The sequence below is a fragment of the Melopsittacus undulatus genome, chromosome 2 (assembly GCF_012275295.1).
Source record: "Melopsittacus undulatus isolate bMelUnd1 chromosome 2, bMelUnd1.mat.Z, whole genome shotgun sequence".
NCBI classification, from domain to species: domain Eukaryota; kingdom Metazoa; phylum Chordata; class Aves; order Psittaciformes; family Psittaculidae; genus Melopsittacus; species Melopsittacus undulatus.
In genome coordinates this window covers 117,199,061-117,216,794 of record NC_047528.1, presented here as the reverse complement: position 1 = coordinate 117,216,794, position 17,734 = coordinate 117,199,061, and the positions used below count along the sequence as shown (strand labels likewise).

Genomic DNA, 17,734 nt, shown 5'->3' with positions numbered 1-17,734 from the left:
AGCCCCTAGACCATGGGGCTGATGTCTGTCCTGGGACAGCCCTTGGTAGGTCAGGAGAGTGTGTTCCACCTCTCGAGAGACCCAGTTTGGCTTCTCACATGCCAGAGGTGCCCTGAGCACCTCTGCACTTGCAGAGGTGTACCTGTGGCATGCTCCTGCAATAGGCTTGGAAGTAGCCAGGGTAGGGACTCCCCTACCCACCATTGTCTTCCTGTGCTCCTCTGTGGATGTGCAGACTATTGTTTTTACCTGATAACCTACAGTTTCAAGCAGTATTACCTGGTTCATAGAACTAAAACCTGGAAAGACTCATGTCTGAGTGGGAGGCTGCTAAGGGAGCTTAGAGCACAAATCCATAGGCCAAGCTGATAATCAAGGGACTCATGCGTGTAAGTGCACACCTCTGCCAGTGAGTATTGATCCAGACCAGGTGGCAAGCAAAACACCCATATAGTGGGTAAGACAGCTCAGGATCAGGGCATGAACATGAGAGGGGCTAGGGGATTGTGCCCATTCAAGGGGTCTGTAAATGTTCACATCCTTGTGAATCTAGAGGGTGAAGGGGTTATGTTTTCACTAGTGAACTTAACCCCAGTCAGCTATAGAGCACCAGGATGGGACGAGGCATCTATACATACTTCTAGTTCTGGTATGATGTATGTGAATGCTGTTACAGGCAGCACTCTGCCTGTTTCAGTCTGTGTAGCCACGTTAGCATCCTCAGTGGATGTGTGTGCTATCTTTGTGGGGGACACACGCAGCCTCACTGCTGGCTGAACCTGCACTTCATACAGCAGCAACAACATCTGCAGGCTCCAGTGGCCTGGGAGGAGGAACTCCCAGACCCCAGAGGATGCCTATGTCGATTGTCTTCTAACACCCCTTAATGTCCATAAGAAAACGCTTACAAAAACCGCCAGTGTTTAGAACGAATGGTTCTTAACGGCAAGGTTTGTTCAGCCAGCGAGGGCTTCACTTTATTACCCCAAATGATGACATTTCCCTTTTCCCTTTGATTTTACCTGCCCTCCGCAGGCTCCGGCAGGGCAGCCGTGCTCCCGGGAAGACATGCCGGGCTGCTCCGCTGAGTCAGCTCCCGGGTTCCCTCCTCGGGAGCCTCCTCTCCTCCTGCCTCGCCATGGAGAAGGGCACAGGCTCCCTGCCGGCTCCCCCAAAGCCGCCGCTCCGCACCCCTCCTCTTCCTCTCAAGCTGCGCTTCAAACGAGAGGAAGCCAAAGGCACCTGGAGCCGGGATCGGGCTCCAACGGAGCCGAGCTTACGGGCTTACGAGCTTAAGACTGCTGCCGACGGGAGCCGCTCCGCCTCCACCGTCCCTCGCCCGCCCCGGGGAGGTGCCGCTGCCGCTGGGGCGCCCTGGGTAGCGGCGCCGGAACGGGACGGGACGGAAGGGGCAGTGATGGGGCGGACGCTGGTGGAGCTGTTTTACGATGTGGTGTCCCCTTACTCCTGGCTGGGGTTTGAGGTGAGGGTAGTGGTTGAGACAGAGGGAGGCCGTTCCCCGGAGCTTCACCGTCTCCAGCGGCACGGCCCGGCCCTGCGGGCTGCGCTGCTGCTGGTTCCCCTTTGGAGGCGGCTGAAGGGCGGCTTGCCCGGCCGGCTGCAGCGCCCTTCCCACCTTACACTTAGGCTTGGTTTTAGTCTCACTCGTGAGGGGCATTTCGGTTTCGTCCTCTCGTGTCTCAGCCGAATGGCAGCACAGCCCGTGTGTATTTAGGAGTTTTGACGTTTAACAAGCGGAAGGATCTACTCACGAGTTTGATCTCTCCCTTATTTAGCCTTGCTTAGATTTGTATAGTTGTGATACAAACGCAGTCTTAGTTTTTCTGACATCAGAACTCTCTAGCGTCATCCACAAAACACTTTTAGGTCTATTACTAATACAATAGAAAAGGACTTATTTGCAGTATCTGTTTAATGCCCTAGCTTATTTCATAGCTGTGCACAGCTCTATAGGCATCTATTCTGACTTAATCCATCACTGCTTTTTTATGTTGCAGGTGCTCTGCCGGTACCAGCACATCTGGAACATTGATCTGCGCTTTCGTCCAGCTTTCCTTGGGGGCATAATGCAAGCAACTGGTAGGCAGTACAGAGAGATTAGCTCTGTAGGGAAATACCTTCTTCACTAATATAATTCTTCACACCAGAATTAGTTTGTGGAGCACTTGCAGTTTGTAATATGCATGAAGGATCCAAGTATGACCTAAAATTGTAGTCATGGCCTTATGAGAACTTAATGGCCCTATTAGAGATGAATCACTGAGACAAATCATGACATTAACAAGTCTCTGCATTTGTTTACCCTTGCATTAATACTTGTTTAGCTGAAGTTATCTGTCTGAATCAGTATAAATCCCTGCTAGGGCATTTTTACCATGGTTTAAAACTGATTTTGCCAACTTAAAGGGTCCGTTTGTGCAAAAGCTGTGTATGTTTCAGTAAGTCAATATGAAATCATACTCTTCCTTAGGAACGTGTATGCATGAGGTCTAATTTGTCCAGTTTTGGTTTTGTCCATAAAAATCTCAACAGAACTATTCTCCTGAAAGGTAACAAGCCCCCAGCAATGCTGCCAAAGCGTGCAGAATACCTGCTGAAGGACATAAAAAGGATGGCAAAATACTACCAAGTACCTGTACACATTTCAGGAGATGACTTCAAACGTGTCCTTGGTACAGGTAAGTTAGAGTCTTAGCTTAGTTGGCATCTTTCAACCCTAGCACTTCTGGTTCAAGTCCTCCCTAATAGTAATGAATTCCTTGTCCACAGCCTCTTCCTATGTCTGTGAGCAGTGATGCTTGTACATTGGTAACCATAAATTTATGGAGAAATATGGTTATGAATGATATTAGCATGGAAGATTCTGTGAAACAACATAACCTTTACTGTGTGGGGACTGTTACAGAGAAGATCATAACTGTTCGTGGGTAGTACTTGTGCAGACCATATCTGTTCCTGATCTTGTGCCTTCAGTATGTTTCTTTGTCTCCCCACTAACCCCAGGCACTCTTGGAGCCATGCGCTTTATCACAGCCATTGATATGACACAACCACAATATGTGGAATCCTTGTCTAGGGAGTTCTGGCTACGTTTTTGGTCACAGGTCAGTGTTTTATGAAGCCAACTTCTTGATCCATTCTCTGTCACCCTTCCCATCCCACTTTGTTCAAATGTGGAATTTGAGCAAGAGAAAGGAAATGTCTTTTAATGCAAAGTCATGAAACTTAGGGTCCAGAGCTAAGCTTTTGTTCTTAAATACTGAATGATGTGTTTTATTCTTTTACCAGCGTGAAGATATCAGTCAGACAGCAAATATATTGGCTGTAAGTATCTCCTTTTTGTTGGTGCTTCTGCGTTTCAGGTACAGATTGTTACTGGTGCTTGGATCAGTAATAGACATGAAAACAGATCAGTCAAACAATCACTTGATAAATTTCAGCTAGGAAAAGGTGGATTTAATTCCCTATCAGTGCTGTTTGGAATGATTGGGTGGAGGGTCAGGCTTTGAATGGCACTCAGAACAACTGCTTGGTGGTCTGTGAGCATCTCCCTGTATTCAGCAAGGCATGAACGAAGTAAGCATCTTGTTTGCTCATATATGTCTCCATTCACCCCTGCAGCAAGCACTAGGCTTTGGTTCTGGAAATACGGCATTCAGACGTGGGTGAGGTATCCCAACCCTTTCATCCAAACCTTTATAGGTGAATTTATTTTACACATCCATTAGAATAATGAAATGTTGTTTATTTTTACCATATTTATAGATGATATATTTATAAACCATATTTGTATGGTTCCTCAGTATTTCTCACTTCTTTCTTTACTCAGCAGTAACTTCACATAAATTAGAAGGTACAGTCTTTGAATCCTGCCCAATCCACTTAAATACCCCTTCAGCCCTAAAATGGTGAGGACCAGATACTACATCTCTTTATAAATGCTGCCATCTAAACACCAGGGCTACCAAACATACACAGGAATTTGTTCTATTCCAGTGCTACACTTGTTTATTCCTATTCAAGCAGAGTGAAAAAGAGCTGCTAATCTCAATGGGGCAGTAGGAGAAGGTACAAGAAAATGTGGATGCTAAACAGAAAAGTGATTAAGAGAAAGAAATTAAAACCCATTAACACCTGCATTTATGTCACTCAGATGGCAGGAAGTTAACATTCATTTGTGGAATACTTGATTAAAAAAGGTAACTTTGAAGTTACCCGCTAAACATTGAACCTTTACCTTTGGCTGCTTTATCTCATTCCTGTGTGGCAGAGCCACAGAGGAGGTTAAAAAGATAGAGCAGGAACACTGGCAACTGTTTAACCTCTGTGAGTTACAGTCTTTTTTCCGTGCAATATCACATGCAGATCCTATGTAGCCATAAATTCTGTCTTGGCAGGCTTGTACAGTAAGATATTCAAAGAACACTTGCTTTTTATTATCTGATAAGTCATCAGTGCTTAAACTTTTTGTCCCTGTTTGGTAACTCCTGAAAGAAAGTGCAGCTTCGAGCTTGTAAGTTTAGAATAGTCCTTCTGCTTTCTATCTGTCTAAGAGCTCATCAATGATGAATGGGTTGGAAACACAGCAAGACAGTTGCACAGGAAGTACTTCAAGGGTATTTTGTAATGTTTCTGGTAATAGACCTTGAGTGACAATACTGAAGATTAAACTAACCAGACCATAGTAGGAGTTGGATTATTTACTATGAGAATACTCTTAATTCTGTCATGTTTTCTCAGGCTGCCAGACAGGCTGGGCTATCTTCAGAGCTTGCCCAGAAAACACTTGAAATGATTTCCTCCCCTGCAGTGAAGAACCGACTGAAAGAGACAACAGAGGAAGCAATAAAATATGGGGTGAGATGCTTCCAATGCCGCTGGCATCACAGCTGTGCATTCCTTTCCTATTAATAATACTGGGAAGCAAAGAACAGTGAAGGTGATGATTAGAAAGCAGTATATAAACCAGCTCCCTTAAGTGGTCTTTGCTTTCTTTCTGACCATATGAAAGCTAACTCACTGTCATTGGTAGTTATTGTCATCTGCAAAACCAAGGTTGAGCCATCCAGCTCCTTCCAGCTGGACAACACGGATGGGGAGCTACAGGACCAGTACTAGGAGATGCCATTTATTGCTACTTGACATAAAGCTGTGGATTTGTCAGGCTGAGGTTTTTTGGTGGTTGGTGGTGTTTTTTGCTCCTTCAAAAGGGGCACACAGGCTCTGGAGAGTCATCTTCTTTGTGATGGCTCATCTTTAAGAATGAAGAAGGTGAAAAGAAGGGGAGGAAAAAAAGTCAAAGTCATTGCTTTTTATTCCAGAGGCTTGATGATGTGTCTGCAAAAATTGTTCTCATTATAACATTCTCTGTTTCATCTCCATGGTGTGAATAGGCATTTGGGATGCCTGCTGTTGTGGCACATTTTAATGGGGAACCTCATCTCTTTTTTGGCTCTGATCGTTTAGAGCTGCTAGGCAGCATTATAGGTGAGTGTACCTAGTAACATTGGTTTAATGTTTTCACCCTCTTTTAGTGAAGTATGTAATACACCTAAACAAAGCACTCTTAAGGTCTTTCAAATATTAAGTAATGTTGGGTGTCCTTCTCATGGGATGAAACTGCTGACTGGAATGTATCTCAGGACAGTTAAGAGTGACCAAAGATGTAGTCCTTTTCCAAACAAGAAGTAATTCGAGTCCTCCATCCTCTCTCTGTACGTTTCAAGGCTTTGTGCTCCATGTGCCATTCTCAAATTACTACCAAAACTCTTTTAATTTCAGATGTTCACATTTAACCTTTCAGTACTGGGCTAAGATTAAGACTATGGCTAACACTTAATGTTTCTTCTTAATAGAAGAACATTATCACAGCTTCCCAGTCCATAACTTGTAATCGCATAACTACACAACTTTTTAACACATATTCCTATACTGACCATCTTTCTTTTCTTTTTTTTCTATGCAAACTTTGGATTTTTAAAGATAACTGGAATAGTTTGTGATTAGTAAAACTCAATCACCTGCTTTTACATGAGTTAGAGCACATTTGGCTTTTGATCTCTAATTTGTCACTAGAAAGAGTTATGCATATAAATCAGCTGTGATGTGTTTGGTTTCAGTCATAGGCTTAAACAGAAGGGAATTTTTGAGGTTTATTTTCTGGGTTGGGTTCTGATCCTATAAAAATACTCTTGTTGAAAAGGAGAGAGAGGAAGATGAATACCCAACACCCTCTGCAATAGTCACTAACCCTAATTGGAATGTTGTGGCCTGGTATCTGGCCTCAGCTCCAAGGATTTCAACAGATCTTCCTTCTGTTTCTCTGACTCACCAGCCTTCAACCCTTATTCTCTTCCTTACCCCCAGCCTCTCAAAATGGGACTCCCTCACATGGAGTGCCCCAGACATGCAAAATCTGTGTGACAGAGGAAAACAGTTCTCCTGTACAGCCTCAGTTGTGACTAGACAGTGACACATGTATGGAGCTGGCTGAAGTGTGCCAGACAGGATACAAATCTGTATTTCATCAGCAGTAGATACCCTTCAGAAGAGAAGTAGGAACAGTCACCCTAGTGCAGAAATGTGACTGATCGATCACTTAACATGCATTTAACTTTCTCTTTTGTGCTGGTTTGTCTTTGCAGGTGAAAAATGGCTGGGACCAGTTCCAAGCCCAAAGATGTGAAAAGTCCTGGGGAAACATATAAGAATTAAAATATATCTATACATGGTCAGTCCTCAGTGATTATGTGAACATATCCAATTTTATGGAGAGATGGCTTTCTCATCCTTAACAGCTAATTTTACAGCTCATTCTCTTCTCGAATTATGATGAATTTCAAGGTTTGCCAGTATTACCAGTCTGGTGAGGTCTTTGCTAATAAAAATGTGCTTATTTTCTTTCAATAGTTTAATGATTAACATTAAAGATTAAATATTTAACTTCTTGGAGATTAAACATTTTTCTTTCCTGCTCAGTTCCCTTTCTTTACCCAAAAAGCACGAGGATTAAATTGTTATGGGACTGTGATCTCTGGATTTCACATACCTTCCTGCTTGTCCTTTATAAACACACATACACACAGCTTAGGAGAAGTTGGCCACGTTCTCCTTTTATTTTAAGTCCAAGGTACTACATAGACATGAGAAGCACAGGACAAGGTATTCACACTTGCCTCTTACTCTGCAGCATGGCAATTAAGGGGACACAAGAGAGAAGACAGAGGGACAATTCAAGCCCAATGAAAACTCTAGGGAAGCAGTCAAGTGTCCCTGCTGGGCAGTATTTTACATACCTTTCTCTGTGGTGACTGATATTTGAGAGGACCATCATCCAAATGCTTTCTTGGGAACCCACCCCAGACCCTGCAGGGGCTTTAAATTAATGCTCTTTTTACAGTAATGTCTTTGGAGGACAGTGGTAAATACCATGTGAATTTAACTGGTAACTGAACCAGACTGCGTTTTGCTTCCTCAGGGGTGGTCTAATTGCTGTCTATGCAAAGATAGTTTGGATATGGCTATATATAACTTCCCATCATATATTCTGCAGAGAGAAAGACAAGCAACGAATACCATTTAAGAAATTTCACACTGAAATCATTTGAACCTGGCCCTATATTGGCTGAATTGGAATAACACACTTGAATAGATTTCTCAGTGATCCCTGGCTGTCTCTGACACACCACTGAAGGAAGCAGAAGAACTAGAAGCAGCTGGAATTCCATTTTTTTGTTGCTTTCTGAAATTTAAGTAAAGCACATTCATATTTGTTGACTTAAACAGCAAAGCCTGGAACAAAGCATCAGAAAAAACAACCTGTATCCTTCATGTTCTTACACCTGTAAGTGTTGTGGTAGTATCATGTGTTCCCCCATCCACAATTTCTCCTTGCACCACTTTCAGCTCTTCAGGAAACATCCTATCAGTTGAGAACTTCTTCCTCCTTTCCACCAGTGCACCCATTAGTCTTTGGGCAAATCCTGCCTGGAATTTAAGGAGATCTTTGTGAGATACAAGAGGCTACATTCCTTTAGGAGTTCGAATGATAAGGAAGTTATGCAGGTGGATGTCACAGGTTTCCTTGAGTCTCTTGAAGCCACATTAAAGAAATTTACCATTTTCCCCCTTGAGATTTGCTGGTCTCCAACCTGTGCTGTCAAACTGATTCTGAGGTTGTGATAAAAACAGAAAGACTGAACCATTACTTAGGCCAAATCACCCCATTGGGCCAGGACCACTGCCAGAAGCAATTCTGTCTCAGAAGTGGGGGAAATATATCTTTGTGGAGGTAACAAACTCTGGTAGGAAGGTGGGAAGAATGCAAGGAACATCTTGAAGTCATTTGATGGTGAAAGCTGTGGTTTCATGAATCTTTGTCCTTTCAACCAGCTTGACTGAGAAAAAACCCAGCTTTTGTGACAGAACACTGTTGGCTGGCAGATGGACCAAATGAGATGGATCTTACAGACAGGTCTATATATTTAGATCTCATAGCAGTCTTCCAGTATCTGAAGGGGGCCTATAAGGATGCTGGGGAGGGACTATTGTTTAGGGACTGTAGTGATAGGACAAGGGGTAATGGGTTAAAACTTAATCAGGGGAAGTTTAGATTGGATATAAGGAAGAAATTCTTTACTGTGAGGGTGGTGAGGCACTGGAATGGGTTGCCCAGGGAAGCTGTGAATGCCCCATCCCTGGTAGTGTTCAAGGCCCGGTTGGACAGAGCCTTGGGTGACATGGTTTAGTGTGAGGTGTCCCTGCCTATGGCAGTGGAGCTGGACCTGGATGATCTAAAGGTCCTTTCCAACCCAAACTATTCTGTGATTTCCCAGAATGATTTTAAAGGCCCTTAGACGTACCTGAAATCAATGGACAGGAAATGCTCAACGCCATAGTTACTAAAATAGTACTTAAACAGTAGCAAGATAAGGAAAATTCAAACTCAGGATTTCCCTTACATTGTTTATTGCCTGTCCCACTAATGCTAGGCTGAAAGCAAACAAGCAAACGTAGAGTAGGCAGAAAGCCACAAATGAGCAAAAGCAAGTGGTTCTGTGCATAATGAAACCACAGGAAGCAGAGGATACATGCAGTGAAAGCTAGACTGCATCTGAGCAAAGGAAACCGGACAATGAAAGAAGAGAAGGAAAAGAGATTAAGGCAGAGAGGTGTCTCAATGCAAAATGCTGTCTCTGATAGGGAGCAGGCAACCAAGAAAGGAAGAGCTTAGGTGGATTAAACAGGCCAGAGATGGCTGGCCATGGAAGAGCCTCTGGGGAAGGTTTTCTGTGAAGCTGCACAGTACTTGCTGCACTCTGTGAGGTCAGAGGTAGCCCAAGGGCCTGCCTCCATACTGAACCATGGGCTTGCAGCACTTCTCCATGTCCATTACCTGTGCTCCTCACCCAGTGTGCACCAACACCATCCTCCAGCGGTGACCTCACACGCAGCACAAAATGGAAGCCTGCAGAACAAGGCAGTTCTTTAACCTTCCTCTGCAATCATCTTCTTGTCCTTTCAACCCTCAGCAAAGCAAAGCCTCCTAAATCAGGTTTCTCTCTCCCATCCTTACCTCTGTGTGAGTGAGAAGGAAGTGTTTTATTAAAGCACTTACTGGATTATGGTGCTGAGCATCTGCTTTGCTCTCTCTTCCTTTTCCAGTGGAGCCAGCAGCACTGCTGGAAGGAAGCAACCTGCTTCCTAGAAGGGAAGCAAGCAGAGAACAATAAAGAAATAATCAAGACTGGATCCAGGAGGTGCACACATAGTTAGTTTTACCCCAAATTTCCATAGATCTGTGGATTATGCACATGTAGGAGTGATACACCTACCACCAGGCACAAAGTAAATATGGCCTTTACGGTGTCATTTTCGGATCCCTTCAAAGAGACACAGTTTCATCGTGTTGGACCTCCTGGCGTTATAGTATTTATCTATCACCCTGAGCTGATGACACTAAACTTGAAAGCCTTGAACACAAGGATCTACAGAAGCTCATTCCCAGCTTCTGCATCTTAATAGCAGCTCATTAGCTGTCTCCTGCTGGGAAGGTTCCCTACATGCACCTTTTCCATATCACCACATTTAACACCTTTATGTTTCTCCCTCAGGACAGGCAGGCTCTGCATATAGCACACCACTTCCAAATTCTAGCACACTGCATGGCTCTCTTCTTCCTCTGCATGATCAGTAGCTCCATTTGTTTATCATTTTCTTCCAGTTTCAGTACCATCTTTTTGGGTTCTCTTGTGTGTCTAAGCAATCATGGTGTGAATTGTTCTGCAGGAGTGGGAGAATCTTACAGAACATGTCACAGGACACAGGTCTCTGCAGAACATCTCACAGTATCACAGCTCCATTGCCTTTGCTAAGATATAGGCAATTTTATGCAGGGATCTGATGTCTGCTCTTGATATCCCATAGAGGGCTGCTGCAGAGATTGAGAGACCTAACTCTGCCTTCAAAGTAAACTGGCTCTGCTTTCTGACCCTTGTAACCTTGCTTTGTAATTCCTACAAAGATTTCACTGTTCCTTCCAACCAAGTCTCTTCCTTGCCCTCTACATAATCCCTAGTATCCCCTACCATCTATATAATCCCTAGTATCTCTTACAATATACATAATTCCTAGTATCTCTTACCATCTCAACCTGCTCTTATTCCAGAATCTTTCAGCAACAAACATTGAGTTCTGTCTTCCACAGCTCCTAATGGCTTCCCAATCTCAAAAAAGCTTAGTCATTTCAATCATACCTTCCCAGAATCTTGCACAGTCCCTCCAACCTAATTCTCAGAAACAGACTGAAACTGATCTAGATTTTCCATCATTTCAGCTTTAGGATAATTCTGAGCAAGAAATGCTTCAATCCAAACCAGTTCATTTTAACAAAGTGAAACTACTGCAGACAGGGCCTGAGATCAGAGCAGCTGATACGACCTCAACAATAGATACTGCAGTAGTTCTGCCTGCTGTAGGACTAAAGAGAACTCGTAATGACTGTAATCATCTCTGCACTGTGAATGAATCCAAGCTGACTTTAATCAACTGCAAAATTTAATCAAGTACTATATTAAGAGCCCAGCTTCAGAAGTCAAATAGCTCAGTGTAGGTTAGCTACCTGATTACCCATCTTCTCAGAAGCACAGTGCTTTGTTCAGGAAGTACTGATTCTGTAATTCCCATATCTAAATGATCTGGTTCATAAGGAGACATGGGCACTGCATTCAAAAAAGCAACCACTGAAATACATGCTTTCCATAGCAACACAAACACATTAATTATTTGCAATTTACTCTAACTTCTTCTACAGTGTATACAGCACTATTTACTCATGCTACCAAAATGCACTTCCCCTCCTATTCTCTCCCCATTAAAGTTTACATGCTGTCTTCTCTCCCCATTACTAGTGCCTATCATCTACCTATGCTTCTCAGATCTTAAGTATAGCACACAAAAGACATGGCTCAACCTCTCCTGTGCCTCCAGAAGCACAAGTAGAGGATTTCTCCTTTTTTCTTTCTTTTTTACCTGGTGAGCTGGAAGTACTGGGTGTGCAGTCACTGTCATCCAGCCATACACTGTGAACCACTGAATCCTGTTTTGGAGGGCCCTCAAGAGAGCACATCAGCTCCTGGAGACGGCAAAGAAGATGTATTTTGACAATGCACTTGGTAAAAGCAGGGAAGGTAACCTCTGTTTGTTAGAGCTCATACACCCACCCTGTCATTCTCCTCTTCCTCAGATGTTTCATTTTCTCTCAAACCACTACAACAACTGCTTACACTGGATGAAGAACGTGATAACGGCTGCATCACACAGTATCCCGAAGTCTGACTCCTGAGCATTCTGTGAAATGCAAGCATTCAACATCATCATGTTTATTGTTATACACAGGCTTGCACTTCTTGTGACATATTTTATTATATTGCAGTCAGAAACAGAAGAAATTCTCCACCAACAACTAGTTTTTTCCACCTAGGAAGAGAATTCAGATCAACTGGCTTGCATTCCTTCATTTCTAGTGGCCACTTCATTTAGTAGGAACACTACTTCTTATTCCCGTACTGGATAATAGTATGACCTAACAGTCTTAATGCAGAGTTGAATCATCTGAATTTAAGCACTGTTTACCTGTAGACATTGACTGAAGTCAACACATGCCTTCACTTTGCAGAGCAGGGATTTTAGGAGCTTAAATAAAACATGATGAGGTGTTAAACTGAGTATAAAGGGAAGGTGCTACTCAGTCTAAGGCCACCCGTTCCCACAGCCACTCTCAGCCCATCATATCTGGTCTTAAGTGAAATTCCAGACAGTACAAAGGGATTATAAAGGCATATTTTTCATGTCATGGAGCTTATAAACTGTTACCACTGTGTTTCTGGACACTGAGGTAGTCTGGTGCATGTTTCATATCTGTCAAGAAAGACCCTTAAGGTCAGCTTCTCACAGCTCAGAGTTTGGGATCCATTGCTTGTAGTCATCTTGGAGAAAGAGCAGTCCATGAGGCTGATATGCTTACATGGTGGAAGGTGCACTGTGCATGTAAGCCTGGCATTTGTGACAAAATGTTCACTGCCTGCACAAGAGACCAGCTAATAAGAGAGAGATGAAGTGCTCAAAAATGTGAAGAAACCCCCAAAAGCTAAAAGAAGCAAGAAAGATAAGACACCTTTAACATACTAAATATATTTATTCCTTCAGAAACACTGCAAAATATGGCCAGTCTGACCTACAAGCAGCAATGAAACCTAAAGTCCCAGGCATATTACATGCCAGCATGCAATAGGGAGAACAGTAAAGATTGGGCCAATATAGGCCAAGATGTTTCCTCAGGAGATTAGGAAACATATTTTGGAGGAAATGAAGGCCAACATGCTTCTCCCTTGGTAGAATAAATCAATAACATGAATCTAAATGAACTGGGACTTAGATTTCCATGAAGTATCTCCTTATCAGCATCCTTCCTCAGCAGGTTTCTCCATCCTTGCTCTCTGCACTGCACTTCCTGACCTATGTCATCAAAAAGCACTAGAGACAGATGGAAACACGTTCTTCTCCTCTTGCCTTCTGTGGGCCAAGATGTTCTGTTCTCACTCATGTGAGGGGGGGGAACAGAAGGGGAGGCACTCAAGGTGGCCTCCTTTCCCCATCATTAGTAGAGGCTGGTTCAGTGGCTGCTGATTGGGCAATAGGAAGGGCATAGAGCCAAAATGCTCCAATAGGAGCTATCTGTCCATCTCCCTTTCCCAGGATTCCTGCTCCAGGAACTGCCAGTGGAGCTTTACTTGATGCCACTTGTTCTCTCCACAGTCCTTGAGGTCCTCTAAGTAAGTTCATGCTCCTCTTAGCCCGGACTCTCATTTCACCCCAAAAGTCTTGCCAGTATCTTCAGTGAGGCAACCAATGACTGAGTAGCATCCGGTCCACTCCTGATTGGCTTGATGTCCCCACTCAGATGTGTCTGAGGAGGGAAAACACACACACAAAAAAACCCATGTACTTTTCCTAGGACATGAACATACACAGTACAGTGCTTGAGTTTTGAGATGCAACCCTAAAAGCCATCTGCTCCTGAGGAGCTTTGCTACCTGGTTACTTAGGCTGGGTTCATTCTTTTGGGTCTATCCATGGGAAAAAGGATTATTTGGAAAGATACATGGACAGGAGAGCAGAAAACCTAAGGACAATTGTCCCTGCCTGTAGGGAGAAGACAATGTTAGCCCAAGTGAATGATGAGGTTTCATGGATTTTGGGCTGATCACCATAGAAGGGTGTGTTGGAAACCAGCATGCGAGAACAGGCAAAGTAAATGCTGGTTTGTCTCTACTGTAAAAGGATAAATCTATTATTTATGTGTTCCCCTCGCATTTATTTCCAAGTTGTTTTTAGACCATAGATGAAGAGTTTGACCATTCAAGTCTGGAATTTGTTACTTAAGTTTAGCAACAAGATGTTGGGCATTTTTGTGATAGCGAAATCTCCAGTGATGCTACTCCCTGGAGAGAACCCAGAGTGCATTAATGACATGCTACCAGAGATAATGATTTTAATATGAGCTGCATAAACTACCACAGAACTAGCCAGAACACTTTCTGCACTAGGAATATGCCTATATCATGATCCTGATTTGCAGTTCCACAACTAACGACCAATAAATAGACTAATCCAGTAAAGCTTCAGTAGAACTTCTGTCTCTAAGGCAGACTGTTTGAATTACACTCCATGCTTGCTCCTGCAATACTGTGCTAATGCCCTCTTGCTGAAAATGGTGTGCTTTACATGGTGGAATTACATGTTCTTGATTCCTTATTCCAGATACGATGCAGAAGGGCTGGTCCCTGACTCTGAAATCACAACTCTAACTCTGCCTAATCACCAGTTGTGCAGCACTCCGTGCTACATCCAACCTCATGAACAAACTGTCCAAGAATGGGCTAAACTATCACAGCTGTGAAAGGACCTTTTTTTTTTCTGGTGCTTGTACAAGTGGGTTTGAGTCCATTACTGGAAAAAGATGCATACAGAGAATCCTGGGGACAGAAGCAGACAGAGTGCTAAGTCATACAGGTCATGCCTCGTGTGCATGAACAATACTTCTGCAAGTATTGTTAGTGAAATCCCATGGTATGTCTGCTTTCCGAAGGCATGTGATAGCAATCTGAAACAGCCACTGCAGCGGGCCCACCTCCTCAGCTGAGGAATGGAGAATGGGGCTTTGGGAATTGGGGGAAGTCCATAATCAAGTGCACAGATCAGGAACGGATGTCAAGAAAGCTTCATCCTTTTTTTCCAGGGCACATTCTACAGGAGGGTAACCAGCACCAGCCAAGCTGAGATGTTCTCTTACTAGGCAGAATTCTTGCTGATTATACAAGGTTACTTCAGCTACTTAATTAGAGCAAGAGACCCTCACACACACCTAGCCAGGAACTTCTAGTTCACTAACAAGGTCCAGGTAATGCTGGAAGAAGGGGGTTGCTGACCACATCCTGCATTCTCTCTTGTCCTTGGCTCTCAGAGCTAACATCTTAAATGATCTGTTATCTCCTAGCTGTGCTCTCAATCTCCTCCACACCAAAGTTTTGGACACCTACACAACCTAGAAACTAGTGTCACAAAAAACATACTTACCAGAACTCTGCATCTGGGCTGTGATAAAATTCTGGGCAGTCCTACAGCATCCAACTGGGTGGCTGAAGTACTGCAAACAGTCACCAGGCTGTCCTTCTTAGGGAATATTGGGTCTAGTTGGAAGGAAGGCCCTTCCTTGCCAGACTTGGCACCTGAAGCAACTACAACAACCCAGGCCTGGCTGTAGGGCACCTTCTGAAATCTTCTCTAGAGCAGCCCCAGTCCTGAGAAAGGAACATGCCCCACTACAAAGTACTCGGTGCCCTTTTTGCCACAGGTCTCACCCAAATTCTCATGACACAAATCAGGTGTGGGGAGGCTGTTCCAGAAAGTCAGCTGCAGTCATGGGAGTCTTGGCAATAGAAATGTGTGGTTTCCATGAAGTTCTGAAGGATCCCGGATAGGATCACAGCCCCACATAATACAGCTTAGCAACAGCAAAGCTGCACTAGCAAGAAAGTGCATTTTTCTAGTTTTTGACCATCAGAAGCTGAAGAACTCTTTTGCAGACTACTGCATGTAGCATTTTGCAGAACACTGGCTGTTGTGTGGCATGCCTTATCACTGAAACATGCACATGAGACCCTGCTGTAACACTCTGGGGTGACTGAAGACACCTAGTTCACACTGGTAGCAGCATAAGTATTGCTTAGAGGGGCAGAACTCAAGTACAACCCAACATACCCTTGTCCAAGCTTCTCCATAAAGCTCCAAAATCACTCCAGAGCAAACTATAGAGGAAACATATACACGAGTAAGCATGGATAACTGGACAGCTAGGGATTTGTGTATCCTATTGGATGCAAGCTGACATTACAGTAAAGATATAGCCAAAATCACCTTGAAGTGGTCCAGTCATTCTTCACTGGCTGTTTAAGAAAGCTCATTTCCTTACTTCCATGCTCTGAATTACTGTGCCATGGCCAGAAGACATCTAACTTTTAAGATGCTGAAACGCCTGATGTGGACAATGTCAGGAAAACCTCCAACAGAGCAAGACATGCACCACCACCCTTCAGCCAATACCAAACACAGCGAGCAACTTCCAAATACTAACATTATCTTCAACTCACTTGCTCTTCCTGTTGGGGAACTCTGGGGAGCTGGGACTGGATGATCCATCAGACTTCAGATCAAAGAACGTCCCCGGACTGTCCAGCATCTTCTGTATCCTCTCTGCAGTGTCTCTGCTGGGACAAAAAGAGAAACCAGCTATAGCCCAGGGACAGGGTTAACCACTGTCTATTCTAACACTTCCTTACAAGCCACTTCCTTACAAGAATATAAAGCTAGATCTCTTGTATACACAAGAAAGGGAAGCAAACGCAGTTGTGTTGAAAAGGACAGACTCCTTAGATGTCACCTGTTAAGAGCAATATATTAGAAATCACCAACTTTAAACTCCTTATGAATCGAAATAAAAGCATAAAATCATTCCACTATTCCCCTTGAATTCTTCAACATTTTCTTCTCCCCTCCCCATTTTCCCATTTAATTGATTTTAAGCTTTATGATTAGAGCTTATATATTGCATTGAATATATTCATATCTATAATACATATTTATATTTATAGAACATAATGTATAAATTTATAATGCATAGAATATAATATATATATTTATATATTTATTGCATAAAAGAGGATTCAGCAAATTTCCTTGTTTTAGGATGGTTCCATTAGTTTGATTGCTACTAGTACTGGTAAAGACACTTCTGCAGAAAGCTGTCTATGTGAGTAACAGTTGCTAGTGAAACTGCACCTTCAAGAATTACACAAAAAGGCTTCCACAGAACACAAGATAAGGCTCACTGTGCCTCATACCTAAGATTACAAATAAGCAAAAGGAAAGCTAAAGAAACCAAACTCCCTTGCAGCAAATAAGTAAGGGGGGGGGGGGGGAATCTTTTATAGATCTTTAAAGGGGACAGTGAGGGATGTTGCTTGCAAAGTAACGGATTGAGGGGCACAGCTGCATCAGGTACAAAACTGTTTAATGTAGTCAGGAGCTGTAGTTACTGTGTTGGCTGAGACTCTTACAGGGAATTTGGCTCAGATTTTATTTTTCTCTAAGAAAATTCCATAGTATTTTTATTCAGATTAGGTCATAGGCATCTTATTAAGGAAAGGTCCAAGAGAATAACTAGAAAGAAGGGAAAAATGTAGTAATTATCTCTATTGTGAAATCACTGGTTTCCACATAGAAGATGGCTTTTCTCCTTTTACACTGCGTCATTAAACTAGTCCCTGGAATTCTTGCAACTGGGAATACTGTATAATAGATGCAGAACCCTCCTGTGACTTTTAAGACTTCATAATCCTAAAAAGGTGTCTCAGCTAGAGCTGAGGCAAATTTATCCATTTACCTAAATAATCTCTCATCACCAATAGACAGCTTCTGAATGGCTGTAATCTGTCAAATATGCCACGTCATGCCTTGAATCCATATGTTACCTCTTCATTATAATTATTTCTAAGTGCATCTAGTTTAAACACTAGTCATTTTGACTTAAAGCATTTTTAATTTAATCCCTTTAAGATATTGGATGTTTTGCCTATTTGAGCTTTTTAACATGAAA

At 43.1% G+C, this 17,734-nt stretch overlaps 2 protein-coding genes across 2 annotated transcripts in view; one reads left to right on the top strand and one right to left on the bottom strand.

Moving 5' to 3' along the window:
* The first annotated feature begins 1,354 nt into the window (after positions 1-1,354).
* On the top strand, positions 1,355-6,963 carry GSTK1 (glutathione S-transferase kappa 1). Its single transcript, XM_005144793.4, has 8 exons — positions 1,355-1,483; positions 2,019-2,100; positions 2,571-2,699; positions 3,025-3,125; positions 3,310-3,345; positions 4,762-4,878; positions 5,415-5,508; positions 6,666-6,963. Exons 1-8 carry the CDS (start codon positions 1,418-1,420, stop codon positions 6,704-6,706), a joined length of 666 nt encoding a protein of 221 aa, XP_005144850.2. The 5' UTR covers positions 1,355-1,417; the 3' UTR covers positions 6,707-6,963.
* Positions 6,964-12,699: 5,736 nt separating this feature from the next.
* Positions 12,700-17,734, bottom strand: part of LOC101877217 (rap1 GTPase-activating protein 1) — a 28,478-nt gene continuing 23,443 nt past the window's right edge. The window contains exons 19-20 of the mRNA XM_005144794.3: positions 16,230-16,346; positions 12,700-13,486 (exon numbers count right to left, since the gene is read on the bottom strand). Coding sequence (XP_005144851.2) covers positions 13,477-13,486; positions 16,230-16,346 — 127 coding nt within the window. The 3' untranslated portion in view covers positions 12,700-13,476. The remainder of the gene's footprint in view (positions 13,487-16,229; positions 16,347-17,734) is intronic.

Excerpts from the sequence above, each read along its gene's own strand:
- GSTK1 (XM_005144793.4), top strand. The coding sequence starts at position 1,418 with ATGGGGCGGACGCTGGTGGAGCTGTTTTACGATGTGGTGTCCCCTTAC. Across the intron at positions 3,346-4,761 it reads AGACAGCAAATATATTGGCT|GCTGCCAGACAGGCTGGGCT; the intron begins GTAAGTATCTCC and ends ATGTTTTCTCAG. Across the intron at positions 5,509-6,665 it reads GCTGCTAGGCAGCATTATAG|GTGAAAAATGGCTGGGACCA; the intron begins GTGAGTGTACCT and ends TTGTCTTTGCAG.